Source organism: Rhinopithecus roxellana, chromosome 3 (assembly GCF_007565055.1).
Source record: "Rhinopithecus roxellana isolate Shanxi Qingling chromosome 3, ASM756505v1, whole genome shotgun sequence".
Classification (NCBI taxonomy): domain Eukaryota; kingdom Metazoa; phylum Chordata; class Mammalia; order Primates; family Cercopithecidae; genus Rhinopithecus; species Rhinopithecus roxellana.
In genome coordinates this window covers 148,101,396-148,117,045 of record NC_044551.1, presented here as the reverse complement: position 1 = coordinate 148,117,045, position 15,650 = coordinate 148,101,396, and the positions used below count along the sequence as shown (strand labels likewise).

Below are 15,650 nucleotides of genomic sequence, written 5' to 3'. Positions count from 1 at the left end.
ACATAATATAAAAAAAGAACATAAAATTCACTTTTATTTTATGCTATTATGTATTGTACTCTTGCAAGTGGCCTTATATTTTTTCCATATGTAGATTGTCCAAGGCAAACCAATAACTCCAATTTATTTGTCAATTCGATAAACACTTATTGAATGCAAACTTGATCCTATGTAGTGTGTGAATGTCTGGGGATTTAATGCCAAGGGAGATTGGCCCTTGAAGCTCACAAATCTAGTTGGAGGGAAAGAAATGATACTTACAATGGAATGGCAGGCACTACATTAGATATGTGGGAAGCATTCTGCAGGAGTGAAGACTGAGTTTACTTCCAAGAGGAGAAAGAGGGCATTCTAGGCCTGTACTTTGGGAATGAGGAGCAGACTAATATGTCAATAGAAGAGGCTGGGGGCACATGGCAGAGTATCATATATAGTATGACCACTCATCCCAGTCCTCCCAGGAATAGTCCCAGTTTACAGCTGTTGTGGAATCCTGTCCAGCTGGTGCCTACTTTCACTCTCTAAAGTATCCTGATATGTGTGATAAAGCATATGGTTACTTTACTCATATAACGAAGACAAGGGAGTTTCAGTGTTTCTTGAAGCAATAGGAAACTACTAGAGATTTTTGGCATAGGAAGGTAAATGGTCCCATTTATGTTTTAGAAACTCCAGTGGCAGTGGTAAGGTGGAGTAAGGGAGAAACCAAAGGCGGGTACATCAGTTAGGAGTCTAAATTAATAGTCTAGGCAGGGTTTTGATGTTTTTTACGCATTTACTGTGTGTTTTTTTACTTTAATAAAGCCTAAAAAGGATATTGAGAGACAGCTTCTGTTATTTCAATTTTACTGATAAGAAAACTAAAAAGAAGTTGAACAATATGCCCAAGGTCACACAGCTAGTAACTGACAGCACTGGGATTTGAACCCAGGTGTATCTAACTTCAAAGTCCACATTTATTCCACTATAATATGCAACTTCCCCAGGGTGGGGAAGGGCAGCACTGGGCAGGGGGTAGATGGAGTACTTTATGGATATTCTAGAGTAGAAGGGACACACCTGGTGATGAATGGAGGGAAGAAACTTCGCACCTTCTAATGTGAACAACTGGGTGAATGACAATGTATTGAAGGAATTTGGGGACTTAAAGAAAATGATTTGGCTTTAGCCACATTGTATTTTGAGTGCTGAGTTACCCACGAAGAGATATTCAGCAGATAAATGGAAATACAAATCAAGAATCTGGAGAGAGACTAGCTGCGCATAGTGACGTGTGCTTATAATCCTAGCTATTTGGGAGGGTTAGCTGGGAGGATTGCTTAAGCCCGGGAGTTTGAGACTACAGCGAACTATGATCATGCTACTGCACTCCAGCCTAGGTGATAGAGTGAGACCTCATCAAGAAAAGAAAGAAAAGAAAAGTAAAGAAAAATAAAATAAAAGAAAAGAGAAAAGAAAAGAAAAGAAAAAAGAAAGGGAATCAAGAGAGAGGACAGGGCAGTACGTAAGAGTCTGGAAGCAGTAAGAATGGTGTAAATGCATGAAAAAAATGCTCATCATCACTGGCCATCAGAGAAATGCAAATCAAAACCACAATGAGATACCATCTCATACCAGTTAGAATGGCGATCATTAAAGTCAGGAAACAACAGGTGTAGGGGAGGATGTGGAGAAAGAGGAACACTTTTAAACTGTTGGTGGGACTGTAAACTAGTTCAACCATTGTGGAAGACAGTGTGGCGATTCCTCAAGGATCTAGAACTAGAAATGCCATTTGACCCAGCCATCCCATTACTGGGTATATACCCAAAGGATTATAAGTCATGCTGCTGTAAAGACACATGCACACGTATGTTTACTGTGGCACTATTCACAATAGCAAAGACTTGGAACCAACCCAAATGTCTGTAAATGACAGACTGGATTAAGAAAACGTGGCACATATACACCATGGAATACTATGCAGCTATAAAAAAGGATGAGCTCGTGTCCTTTGCAGGGACATGGATGAGGCTGGAAACCATCATTCTGAGCAAACTAGCGCCAAGGACAGAAAACCAAACACTGCATGTTCTCACTCATAGGTGCAAATTGAACAATGAGAACACATGGACACAGGATGGGGAACATCACACATCGGGGCCTGTTGTGGGGTGGGAGGAGGGAGGAGGGAAAGCATTAGGAGATATACCTAATGTAAATGATGAGTTAATGGGTGCAGCACACCAACATGGCACATGTATACATATGTAACAAACCAGCATGTTGTGCACATGTACCCTAGAACTTAAAGTATAAAAACAAAAACAAAACCAAAAAAAGAATGGTGTAAATGGTGTAGGGAAGAGCTGAAGCCTTATGAGTAGATAAAAATCATATAGGAAAAGAGGATACCACAAAAAGGAAAGAGTGCAAATCTGGGGAAGACCTGTATTTAAGTAAAAACAGAAGAAGAGCAACTTGCAGAAGAGACTGGAGGAAGAGTGGTCAGGAAAAAAGGCATGTGCCAAATATTGCAGGGAGGCAGAGTAAGATGAGGGATAGAAAGAAGTATAACTGCTAATCTTGGTAAGGCCGTTCAGATTGCAGGAAGACTACACAATGCAGTGAGTTGAAGGGTGAAGGGAAGACTGACAATGGAAGAAGGACCAGAAAGAAGAGGCAAGCTTCCTGAGAACGAAGAGGCAAAGGAATAACACCTAAAGAAACCTGAGCATGTTTAGAGGCTGAGGGGAAAGAGCCAGTAAGGAAGAAGAAACAAAGGAATAACTGGTAGAGCAAGGTCTTAGGAGAGGTAAAAGAGGTTGGGATGAAGAGCACAAGAACTAGGTGAGTGGGTTAGCCCTAGAAAGGAGTAGGATACTTCTTCAGAAACAGCCAAAAAGGAGTACTTAAGTGAGAAAGGATTGCGGGTAGGCTACTCGAAGAATGAGACCAAACCTGATGGAGGGGAAGACTTGGTCACATTAAGAGAAGTATGTAAAAACTGGTGAAGGACTAGAAGAAGATGTATATATACATACATGGTGTGTGTGTGTGTGTGTGTGTGTGTGTGTGTGTGTGTGTATATAAAATATATAAATTACAAATGAACTTAGTATGAAATCTAAAATTTCAGCTTCAAGTCACTGTATACAAAGTCCTCCAAAGTCAGAGGCACAAGACAATCCACTGAGGTATAGGCAAAAACCCTACTAAATATATATATTTTTTCTCATTCCTTTTAAGGTTCTGTTTTTCTAGGAGACAGGGTCTCAGCTCTGTCACCCAGGCTGGAGTACAGTGGTGTGATGACAGCTTGTTGCAGCCTCGACCTCCTGGGCTCAAGTGATCTTCTTCTCTCAGCCTCCCAAATAGCTGGGACTACAGGCACATGCCACCATGCCTAGATAATTTTTTTTTTTTTTTTTTTTTTTTTTTTTGAGACAGAGTCTCACTCTGTCACCCAGGTTGGAGGGCAGTGGCGCAATCTCGGTTAACTGCAACCTCCACCTCCTGGGTTCAAGCAATTCTCCTGCCTCAGCTTCCCTAGTAGCTGGGATTACAGGTGCCCACCACCTCGCCTGGTTAATTTTTGTATTTTAGTAGAGACGGGGTTTCACCATGTTGGCCAGGCTGGTCTTGAACTCCTGACCTCAAGCAATCCACCTGCCTTGGCCTCCTAAAGTGCTGGGATTACAGGCGTGAGTCATTGTGTCTGGCTTTTTTGTTTTTGTTTTTGTTTTTTGTAAAGACAGAGTCTTACTATATTGCCCAGGCTGATCTTGAACTCCTGGGCTCAAGTGATCCTCCTGCCTTGGCCTCCCAAAGTTGTGGGATTATAGGCATAAGCCACTGTGACTGGCCTCTGTTTTTGTATGTTTTAGTAAATACATGTTAGCACAGTGAGAAATATACACACATACATATATATATATATACATACACACACATATATAATTACAAATAAACTTCTAGAGAGTACATACTCAAAATATTTTTACTAATAGAGGTATAAAATTTTAAAAGTTAGGGGACCACTGAGTTACATCATTATGTACAACACTTTTGAATTACTTTTTATACTTTTTAAGAGAACCTCTCTTCCCAGCACTCCTGAAGGACACCACATACTCCTCAATTAAAAGTGGCTGGACAGCTATGATGCCAAGGGAGACGGGTGGGGTGTTAGGGGAGAGAAGAGGCAGGAGATCTGCCTTCTAAGGCATCTATGAAAGTCTAGCTGTTTGCAGAGGGTGGGGAAAGCGATCACGAAATGCCCCTCCTAGCAACAAGCAAGGCATTAGAGAGCTCAACTGAAACACATTTCTCGGCCTCTCTCGTAGCTAAGAGTGATCAAGTGACCCAGTCATGACCAATGAATTATAAACAGAACTTCAGTGGGGATTTCGGAGAAAGTTTTGTTTTTCTGACATAAACCTGGCTCCTTTCTCCATGTCATTTCTTTCCTGGAATGCAGATGGAAGCCTGGAGGTGGAGCAGCCATCTTGTGACCAAGAAGTTGCCCAGCATTTGCTAACAAAATTAGCACATGAAAAAAAAGGTGGAAGACCTTACGTCCTGAAGATACTGGGAAGCTACTGCACCAGCTCTGAACTGCCAAACCCTGCAGTTCTTGTTCTAGGAGAATAATAAATCCTTATTTGGTCATGCCACTGCAGTTGGGTTTCTGTTACAACCAAATACAAAATCCAACATAACTAGTACATAAGTCACTTTGTAAGCCAGTTTCATCTTGTAAGCAAGGTGTGGCTTATAACAGAACTAAGATGGAACATTTCCTCTTTATTTGGGGAAACATTTACTTTCATTTACATGAGTGTTCTAGGATGTCCTCCAGTTTATATGCATCTCCTTTTCTACCATTTTGCCTTCTTTTTGGTTCTCTCTCCATGTAGCTTTTCTTTTCCTTTTTCTTCACAACCCCTTTGATTAAACGGGAGAGACAGATTATCTCCATTTCTATGCATAACTGCCTCAACATGGATAGGGAATGTGAAAAATGACTGATGATAGATGTAAATTTGTCAGAATTAACAGTTACCAGATCAATGAAGCACTATTATTAGGGTAGCTTTAAATAGCCTAGCTACATAGGACCAGATGGCATAAAAGTTTAATGTAAGGCAAGACTCTACTTGGTACACATTTAACTGCAGCATATATTCTTGTACTACATGTAATCTCAGTTCATGGATTCCTTTATAGGATCCAAACTGGTAAAGTTTGTAGGTAAGAGAAACAGGTGAGTAGCCTATTCTGAGACTCAAGTTTCTCATCTATGAATGAGTGACATTTACCTTGCAGGCTAGTTTTAACTATTAAAGGAAATAAAATGAAATAAGGCACAGGAGGTACTCAAAACCTACATACGTAATAGGGATATATCATTATTTCAGTATTCCCCCACTGATGATCATTTCCAATTTTTCTCCATTATAAACAATGCTTAAATAATATATTTGGCTAGATCTATTTGTGTACAAGCACAAATACTTCTCTAGGCTTGATACCCTAAAAGTGAAATTGCTAAGTTCAAAAGTATGAATATTTTACAGATACTGCCAATTTAAAGTCCCACAAACAGCATACAAGAGTATATGTTTTTCTCTACCTTCCTTGTCAATACCAAATATAAAACTTATTCTAAAACCTTGCCAATCTGATGAGTGACATGCTTTAATTTTTATTTCCCTGAATACTAGTGATGTTGAGCTACCTTTACTTTTTCCAAATAAGGGTCTTCACACCATTTACTGAATGGTCCATTCTCTCCCCACAGATTTGAAATGTCACCTTTATGACATACAAAATTTCTACATTTCTAAATTCTCTGGTTTCATTGGTTCTTGTGCCAATATCAATTATACAGAACAAAAATATTCTTGTGGCTTTAAGGAGTATTTTAAAATTATTATAGAGAAATACTTTTTTCATTAAAAATGTTGACTTTTCTTGTGCATTTTCTTTTCCAGTTGAATTTTAGAAGTTTGTCAAGTTTCTTGAAAAGGTATACTGGCATTTAGCCTAGAATCACATTGAATTTGAAGATTAATTTGAGGTTCAATACTGTTTCCCATTTAAAAACACAGTATTTCTTATTATTTTGCTTATATTTCTTTATATTTAATTATATCTTCCTTTATGCCCTTTAGGAAAGTTTTAGGGTTTTTTTCTCCCTACATAAGTATCTGTATCACCTTTCTAAACTCATTAGTTTAAATAATAAATTTTCTGTTGATTCCAACTTTACGGGTTAATAATTATGTTGAATAGGCCAGGCGCAGTGGCTCACACCTGTAATCCCAACACATTGGGAGGCCAAGGTGTCAGGAGTTCAAGACCAGCCTGGTCAGCATGGTAAAACCCCATCTCTACTAAATATACAGAAATTAGCTGGGCCTGGTGGTGCGTGCCTGTAATCCCAGCTTCTCGGGAAGCTGAGGAAGAAGAATCGCTTGAACCTGGGAGGCGGAGGTTGCAGTGAGCCGAGATTGCACCACTGCACTCCAGCCTGGTGACAGAGTGAGACTCCGTCTCAATAATAATAATAATAATAATAATGATAATTACGTTGAATAAAAATTGTAATTTTGGCGAGGTGCTGTGGTTCATGCCTGTAATGGGATTACAGCACTTTGGGAGGCCGAGGTGGGCCGATCACAAGGTCAGGAGTTCAAGACCAGCCTGGTCAATATGTTGAACCCCTCTCTCTACTGAAAATACAACAATTAGTCGGGCTTGGTGGCACGTGCCTGTAGTCCCAGCTACTCGGGAGGCAGAGGCCGGAGAATTCCTTGAATCCAGGAGGCGGAGGTTGCAGTGAGCCAAGATCACCCCACTGCACTCCAGCCTGGGCAGCAGAGCGAGACTCTGTCTCAAAAAAAAAAAAAAAAATTATAATTTTGTCTCTTCTTTTCCAGGATTTATACTGCAAATGGCGTTTACTTGCCTTTCTGTATTGGCTAGAACTTCCATTATAATGTGGAATATAGTGTGGACAGCAGATATCCTTGTTTTGCTTTTCTGACTTAAAAGAGATTGTTTCTGATACTTCATGTGGCTATGGGTAACTCGTACGGGCCAGAAGTCATTTGAATTTATAACTACAACTGATGTCCATCTTCATATGTTATCCTTTTGCGCTTTAAAATCAGGGTGATGCTAGACTTACAAAACGACATGGCATGATTTCCTTTTCTTCTGTTCTAGAAAAAAATCTCTTTTTTAAGGTCTGATACAATTTAATCGTTTTTATTTCTAATTTATATTTTTCTAGGAAACCATTAATTTCATCTAAATGTTCCAATTTATTGGTATAGAACTGTATAGTATTATTTTGTAACTTAAAAGATCTCTGTGCTTTATCATCTTTCTCCTCTCTAATCTTTCTAAGGTGTCTTTTTTCTTTAATCATATTATCTCATAGTTTTCCTTTTCTTTTGTAAATCCTGTATGTGCTTTTAAAAAAATGAGTATTTTCTGCACACAGGAAACAAGGAATTCTGTGTAAACATAAATATCTTAGATTCAGCTTGGTAATTAAATCATTAAACCTGTATATATCTATACCTATTTATCCTTACTCTCTGATTTGTCAACTTCTGATGTGCATGTTAAAATATACTATGATTATGGCTTTGACAATTTCTCCTAGTATTTGTATTATTTTCTGCTTTATAAATTACAAAACTGCATGGTTTTAAAGTTTGTAACTATTGTATTTTCTTGGAGGATTACAATGAGCACAAAATATTCTATTATTACTTTTTACCTAAAATACTTCTTAATTTTTCTAGTTTTAGCACATCTATCTGATGCATGCATACACACACACACGCACGCACATACACACACACTTCATCTTTCTAATCTCAACTTTTCTGTGCCATTCTCTCTTAGTGAGGGTTCTCATAAATAGCATATGTTAAATTTTGTTTTTCACCTGTTTAGTAAAAGTAGGATTTAATTCTCTGACATGAATTGTGAAAATGAGTATGTGTGGTGTGCATGGCCTCTCCAGCCATCTTGTTTTGTTTTCTATTTGCCATGCTTTTTCCTCTTCCTCTTGGTTAAACTGGTCAAGTTTTAAACTTTTATTTTAAATTATTATTATTTTTTAATAGAGACAAGTTCTCGCTATGCTGGCCAGGCTGGTCTTGAAGTCCTGACCTCGAGGGATCCTCCTGCCTTGGCCTTCCAAAGAGCTGGGATGACAGGTATAAGCCACCACACGCAGTCCTGATCAGGTTTTAATTACTCCCTTTCTTCCTAGTTGTTTAGAAGTTATAATACGTCACATTTCTATTATTTTAGTGGTTATCTTTAATATTTTAAACCATATTTAAACTTATTTTTGCCATCAATAAACTCTCTTCTCAGACATAACAAGAACCCATTTACTAGGGTTCTTGAATACCTGTATACCTCTTGTCTCTGCGGGGATTTTGGTTCCAATTTATTGTTAATATTTATTTTTCACATTATGTCAACAATTATTTTTATACGTTGATAAATTTCATAGGTAGAATTCTTTGCTCACTACTGTTTTATTAATTCTATGTTTTTTTCTGTCTCAGATTTTTTTTTTTTTTTGAGTCAAGGTCTCACTATGTTGCCCAGGCTGGAAAGCAGCGGCTCTTCACAGGTGCAATCATCGCGCACTGTAACCTCTAATTCCTGGGCTCAAGCTATTCTCCTGCCTCAGCCTCCTGAGCAGCTGGGACTACAGGCATGCATCACCATGCCTGGTTCTGTCTCAGATTTCAGAAAATATCCTATTACAGTATATCTTTGAGTAATCCTTTCAGAAAGGATGTGTAGGTGGTAAACCGATTGCTAGGATCTTTCCTTCACTGAAAAATGGTATTTTCAAAATACCATTTTTGGTATTTTCAAAATTTTAAACGTCATTTCCTTTACCTTCTGGCTTGCAGAACTGATACGAGGATGTGAAATTTGAATCCATTCTCATTCTTGTCCGTTTTTTAGGTAAGCTGCTTTTTTCTCTGCTTTGGAAGATAATAGGATATTCTTCTCCTTATCAAAAATTCACCAGGATGTGGTCTTTTTCATAGTTTTTCACATTCGCCCTGTTTGGCCCTCTTAATCTGAAGGCTTGTGTGTTTCTTTTGTTGGGCCACATGTTCATTCATTCATTCATTAGGGGCAGGGATACACTCTGCCGCCTAGGCTGGAGTGTAGTGGTGCGATCACAGCTCACTGGAGCCTTGAACTCCTGGGTTCCAGTGATCCTACCACTTCAGTCTCCCAAGTGGCTAGGACGACAAGTGTGTGCCACCATACCTGGCTAATCGTTTTTGATTTTCGGTAGAGATGAGGTCTTGCTATGTTACCCAGGCTGGTCTTGAACTCCTGGGCTCCCAACGTGCTAGGCCTGCTTTGGCCTCCCAACGTGCTAGGATTATGGATGTAAGCCACCATGTCCAGCAGAAAATGTTCCTCTATAATCTATTTTCTAAATTATTTCTTCCCTTCATTGTCTTTTCTTTCCTGCCAGAGCTCCTATGAGATGAACTGATCCTTTTAACCTTCCTTATTTTCTGTCTCTGCCTTTTTGCTTTGTATTCCAGCTGATTTCCTTGACCCTTTCTTCCAGACGCTCAATCAGTATTCAGCTGTATTCATTCCATTATTCATCTACTGAGTTAGCAACTATCATTACTACGGGTCTCCTCTCCCCTGGGTGGGCTGACTAAAGTTTTATTTTTTGTAAGTGGACGAGATAATGATTGGTTATGTGGACATGAAGTTGGAGGCAGGCAGGCAGGCAATGGCCTTTCCTCCCCACCAACAAACGTAACACTAGCTTTACCCTAGTGGTGAGGATCTGAGAATATTTTGGATAGATACTCTCTTGGATAAAGCTATACTTCATCTCATCTCTGACCATTCTTGCTTCCTTCATACAAACTCAAACCTTGCTCTGTTCTTGTAGGTCCCCACATTCACACCAAAACGTCTTTCCCAGGCAAGTGGCTCGTTCTCTTTACAGTTTTATTCTCAAGTCTCAAATTAAATGTGTATGTTGCCTGTTGTCAGACGAAAGATTGGGGAACTAGGGGGCTGGAAGGAGTTAATTCCCTGATGACTGTCTGAAGCCCCCTACTCACTTCGTGCTTGATGTTCTGCTAAATTGGTTCTTACCATTATGGTAGTTTTCTCCCATGAGTGTTTTTCCCTGTGATTTTTATTTTCTCTGTTATTGTTTATCTACTCCTATTTGTTTTCTGTTAATAATGCCTCACAATTTCTGGTCAGCTAAAGGCATTCTTTCTTATATTTTTAGTGCTCATTCACTATTAAAGAATGTATTTTCTTTTTAATGGATCTTTGGACAAAAACATGTGCTCAGTTATCTAACTAGCTCTAAGCTGTGTGACTTCCTATACCGGTTAATACATGCATGCCTGCTGATTACAAGGATGAGGCTCTGTTTATGTACTGCACTAACTTTTAGACAGATATATTTATGTATGTTGCGCACATATTCGATCTCAATAAATTTAATCAAGAACTTAATTTGATGACCATTTAAAAATGCAAAGCAAAAAAGAGGCATAAATGCTTATCAAATATGCATATAACTACATAGCTTAATATAACAGTTCTGTCTATATCTATTTATCCATAGATACAATTATAGTGATACAGAATTAATCCAGAAGCTAAAGCAGGATCATTTTACTCTCACTTTTTTATTTTAACAAATAAGAGTATCTGACAGGCTTTTGGTCCATGTTCTCAGCATTTCTGAAGGCTTCTTATCAAATACGCTGTTATTACCCATAATTTTATGTATCGATTTGTATAATGTATTTCAAGGAAAAAATTCAATATCAGCCATTCTTGTTTCTTTTTTTCTTTTTATTGAACTACCAAGACTAATACAGCACATCACTAAGCAAAAAGTGCTATTTACTATGCAAAAGGCACAGTCAGTGATTGGCATCTAAGACCAATTGATCTACCCATTACCACTATCTCCCTACCCCCACAAGCACTACTATGAAGCTATTGATTTAAACACTGTCGATCGGTTTCCATTTTCTGATTTTGGGCAGGCCAATTAAGAAAGTGAGTAATTGTGATTACACTGCTTCAGGATCAATTACATTTGATGCAAGACAAAGTGCTCTTTTTGGAACACACACACAAAATTTTTGATCTAGCATGCTGCTGTGCTTAACAAAAACTAAAATGAATAATTTATATCTTTATAACAGCAAAACATACTAATGTAAATGCTTTTAATAGCCAAGACATTTTCTATGTGAAATACATGAATTATTTTCCTAAAGTTAGTTTGAAAGAAATATAGAAAAATACTATTCACATACACTCCTTGGTATAAGATAAAAGTCAAATACTACATGCATATATATCCATCCTTAAAGGCACTTAGTTAATTATGAAAGACAAAATGCAAATCCTGTTCAAGAGACTATGAAGGAAGTCTTTGTAATAAAAATTGGGGGAAAAAAACCCAATTACATAGGAATCAAAAGGTTCTTTATATAAATTGATAAGAAAAAGGAATATTTTTTAGTTCTTAATTTTGGTCTGACTTGGTACCTGAGCTTTGTCATTGGGTTCACATTGTCCAAATCATTAAAATGAATATACCTCCGGTGTTAGAGGCAAATCTGTTTAGAGTGATGTTACTCATAGCCTGTTGTTCAGTAATATTGATCTGTGTTGTTTGTCTAATAGAAAAATAATAAACAATTACTAGGCAATGTTGGAAAAAGTAATCAGTTTTTATATATCACTAATATAGCAGACCTCCCAAAACATAAAGGTGATGATCTGCATAAAATCAATGTGTTATGCTACATTGCTTATATTTATCATTGCAGGTTCTCGGCAATAAAAGGTATAACATTAGGCCAGAATTACTGGTAAACTGAAAAGGTATATGAAAATGAAAAGTTCACTATGTTTAATCTATATATTTATTTTAAAATGTCTATTTCTAAAACTTCAAGACTTTTAAATCATAACAAATTCTGTTCTAAGCTGGCTAAAACGTAAATAAAATGTCTCAATTCTTTTTAGAATAAAAACAAAGAAACTTTAACTCAAAATAGCCAGTTGTGCCTTATATCAGAAAAAGAAAAGAGTTCAAAGATAATTCTCAATGATGCATGAATACAGCTTTGTACTAATTTGCTAACAGCCTCTGAATTTCACGAGAAATGTATAAAGCATTATAGAAAAACATTAACAACAAAATCCAATCCTAAAAAAGCTCTTCTGAATAGCATTCAGCTATGAAACCTTTGCCAACTGCATAAATGTTCTCTTTTGACTTTTATCAAAGCAGTTTGTAAATTGATTTAAAAAGGAAACAAAAATGTGTGGGTTTTAGGTACTGATGGAATCAATAATATTCCACTTAAGAATCTCAAGATAACATGCATGTATATCTCAAAAGAGATCTTCTGTGAGCTATTTAATAATATTATTATTGTTTTTAATTTCTCCTGGATTTTCCTCATTAATTTTCTTATATATTTTCTAAAACTGGAGTGATAAGTTAAAAATTACTCAGTAGTAGCTCCTTTCTTTAACCAACAAACCATGAATTTCAATCACATATGGCAGATTGTAATGGCTAGGTGTGTAACGAATGCTAAAAATACATAGATTGCACACAATTTGTACAACTATTCCAAGGCAGTCTAAACATTAGCAAAGCAAAACACATTTGTTTAAATGTTTTGTCTTTCACATACACACAAAAACTGCTGAAAGGTTAGTTTTTGATCTGCTATCCTTTACAGGTTATATAAAAAATAGAAGAACAATTGAACTTACCACAACTGGAAACTGGCAGTCTGAGTAGAATCACAAAAGTCAATACCCATTGAAACTGTAATGGATCCCTCAGGCTCAAGAGAGTCTAGGAAATAAGATAATTTAGACATGAAAACACAGAGGATGTGAAAAAAAGGCAAACTAAACATTGAAAATTTAGGTAATGTTTGTAGCTTGGTTCAAACAGTGAAATTTAATGATGGCTTAAAAAATTTTAAACTAAGAATATTAAAGCAAATTATAAAGTAACCTAACTATTCTGTTTCAAGGTTTTCTTTTTCACAAATTAATTCTGCACACACGCCAATGAACACATTATACCCGTTTCAGAAATACATATCTTCCTGAGAAATTTCATGTTTTATAATATTATCTCTATAGGTATTGAAAATGAGAAGGAATTAAATGTGTTCTTGTTTCGCATACCTGTAGTGGACTTTGGGAGTTCATAAGAGGTTATATACTTAAAACTATGGCATGTTTATTCTAGATATAAAAAGCAAATTTTAAACAATGTTTCAAATTTTCAATGAAAAAAATTCTAAATTAAAAAATGTAAATAAAGTTGGAAGAAGAAATTAAGATGCACTCAGAAATTAATTAAGAGATCTCACATTGAAACCAAAATGTTAAGTCTAAGTGCATTAAATACTCAAAAAAAATTTGTGGCAGATTAGATTATCTTGATAAAACAAAAAATAAAATGACATTTGATAGATTTGGAATTTCTGAAGCTTCATCTATCACCTAACCAAGTATAGGAAATAACTATACCAACATACAATAGTTTTTTTTTTTCAGTTAACAATGACAAAACTTAAGGCAAACAAGAACAAAATTTTATTCTGCTTATGATTTGAAAGTTTAGCTATACCTTAGAATAACTGAGGGCATCTTAAATAAATGTGTATATATTTGTTTACATATAGAAATTGTCCATTTTTGATTTCTACTTTGCTCAAAGTATTCTGTATAATTGCAGCTATACCATACAATCACTTTATATTTAGCTTTATATATTCTCTATACTTCCTATCAGACGTAGTTATATTTTAGGAAGCACATTTCTAATTCAATAGATTGTGACTATTGTAGGGCTTATTGGTAAGTATGATTTGCCATTGAAAGCAAACCATGACACAGAAGATGGTATGGTTGGGATAAAATAATAATTCAATAAGCTTCATTTGTTAAGTATTATGTTTATATCTCATAGGCTCAATGAGGACTAGGTATTACAAGAGAGCATCTGTTCAATGCTGATTTTAAAATGCTATTTGTTAGGCAAAGGAAGTATGTTAAAAATAAGAAAAAAAGTTAATAATTAAAATGCTATTTGCTCAGCGGTATGTATGTTGGTCTGCTGATTCTAGTTTCAATTTCATTTGTTTACAAACCTAACATTTACCAGGATGTCACTCAAACACCAGAAGACTTGCTCCCTAAATCTCTAGCAAATAGGCTTTACTGTAGGGTAAATAGCTATAATGATATACACATTTTTTCCATTTCTCATAAAGCTGTGTGCTGTCAACAGTTTAGAGCTTTGTCAGTCACACACTGCTCAAGGCTATTCTTTAGCGAATTCTTAATGCCTTCTGTGCCATAACTATTTTGGGGTTTGGTCTTGTTTTTATCTGACACATTAGTAGCAAATTCTGTCATCTCCAAACATGATGGCATTCATGATTTTGATCTCCCTTCATCATGTATCTTTGTATGTCATTTGACAAAGTGACAGCTCTCAAGATGCCTTGTTGATAGCACTCTTTGACACTGTTTGATACTGTCTTCGGTCTTAAGATAATTAACTGTGAGCTTACTGCCATGCTAATTTTGGGGGACAGTCCATGATCAATGGCATGTTTTATTATATGGATGCCTCAGGAGCAAAATGATCAGCATAAAATTATTCAAATAATGGATTTTTATAATACCTGGAGCTGACTAAACTGGGTAAGCGTATCCAATTAGGTGTCTATATTTAGATACAATTTCTAGATTTGCTCCTATATATTTGAGATGGCTATGTAGAAATGGCTGAAAAACACTGGCTCTGTTACACCACACCATTAATATCAACACATGAAATCATATAGGATGCCATTTACTTTGATGCAACAGTCGTACAGTAACTGTTAAAATCTTAGCTGAACTCAAATTTGTCGACCACTAACATAAAGCCACTGAATATAGTACAGAGAGTGTAAGGCTATTCTTTGTGTCTTAAAAAAAACCCTCCTATATACTAGGTCTCCTTGGGGAAAATGAAATATTATTCCTAATGTTCTTGCAAGGAATACAGTTTCATGCCAAACACAGGGTGAAATCCAGAAAAAAAGTCATTGCACATTACAGACAAAACCAGATTGGTAGCAAACAAGAAAACTGTGGACTCCTTTAACGTGTACACATGCTTAAAAATAAATAAAACAAATTTCTTACCTCCCTTATTTTACTAAAACACTAAAATACAGCATTTGTTATCTGTTGCATTCTTAAAATGTTTTTGGAGGACTAATTTAGACATATTATATTCCTTAACCCTACAATCTATTGATAATAGTGTCATCTAGGTGGTGTTACATACAAGTACATACTGCAGAGGAAATAACTGTATCTTGAAGGCATTCAATAAATGCCAACAAAATGAATGAAACATACAGTCATAAAAATTTGTCTAAGAATGAAAAAGAAAAGCCTACAACCAATACTGAGGCAATGGTAAACATCCGTATTTTATTTCTGTGTTAAGGTCATACTATGAAATTTATTATATTTATTTATTCTATTCTACATAGGCCAACAAA

General features: G+C 36.3%; 1 protein-coding gene across 1 annotated transcript in view; it reads right to left on the bottom strand.

The window, feature by feature from the left end:
- AP3B1 (adaptor related protein complex 3 subunit beta 1) overlaps window positions 1-15,650 on the bottom strand; it is a 305,763-nt gene that overhangs the window by 19,428 nt on the left and 270,685 nt on the right. The window contains exon 24 of the mRNA XM_010356679.2: window positions 12,841-12,925. Coding sequence (XP_010354981.1) covers window positions 12,841-12,925 — 85 coding nt within the window. The remainder of the gene's footprint in view (window positions 1-12,840; window positions 12,926-15,650) is intronic.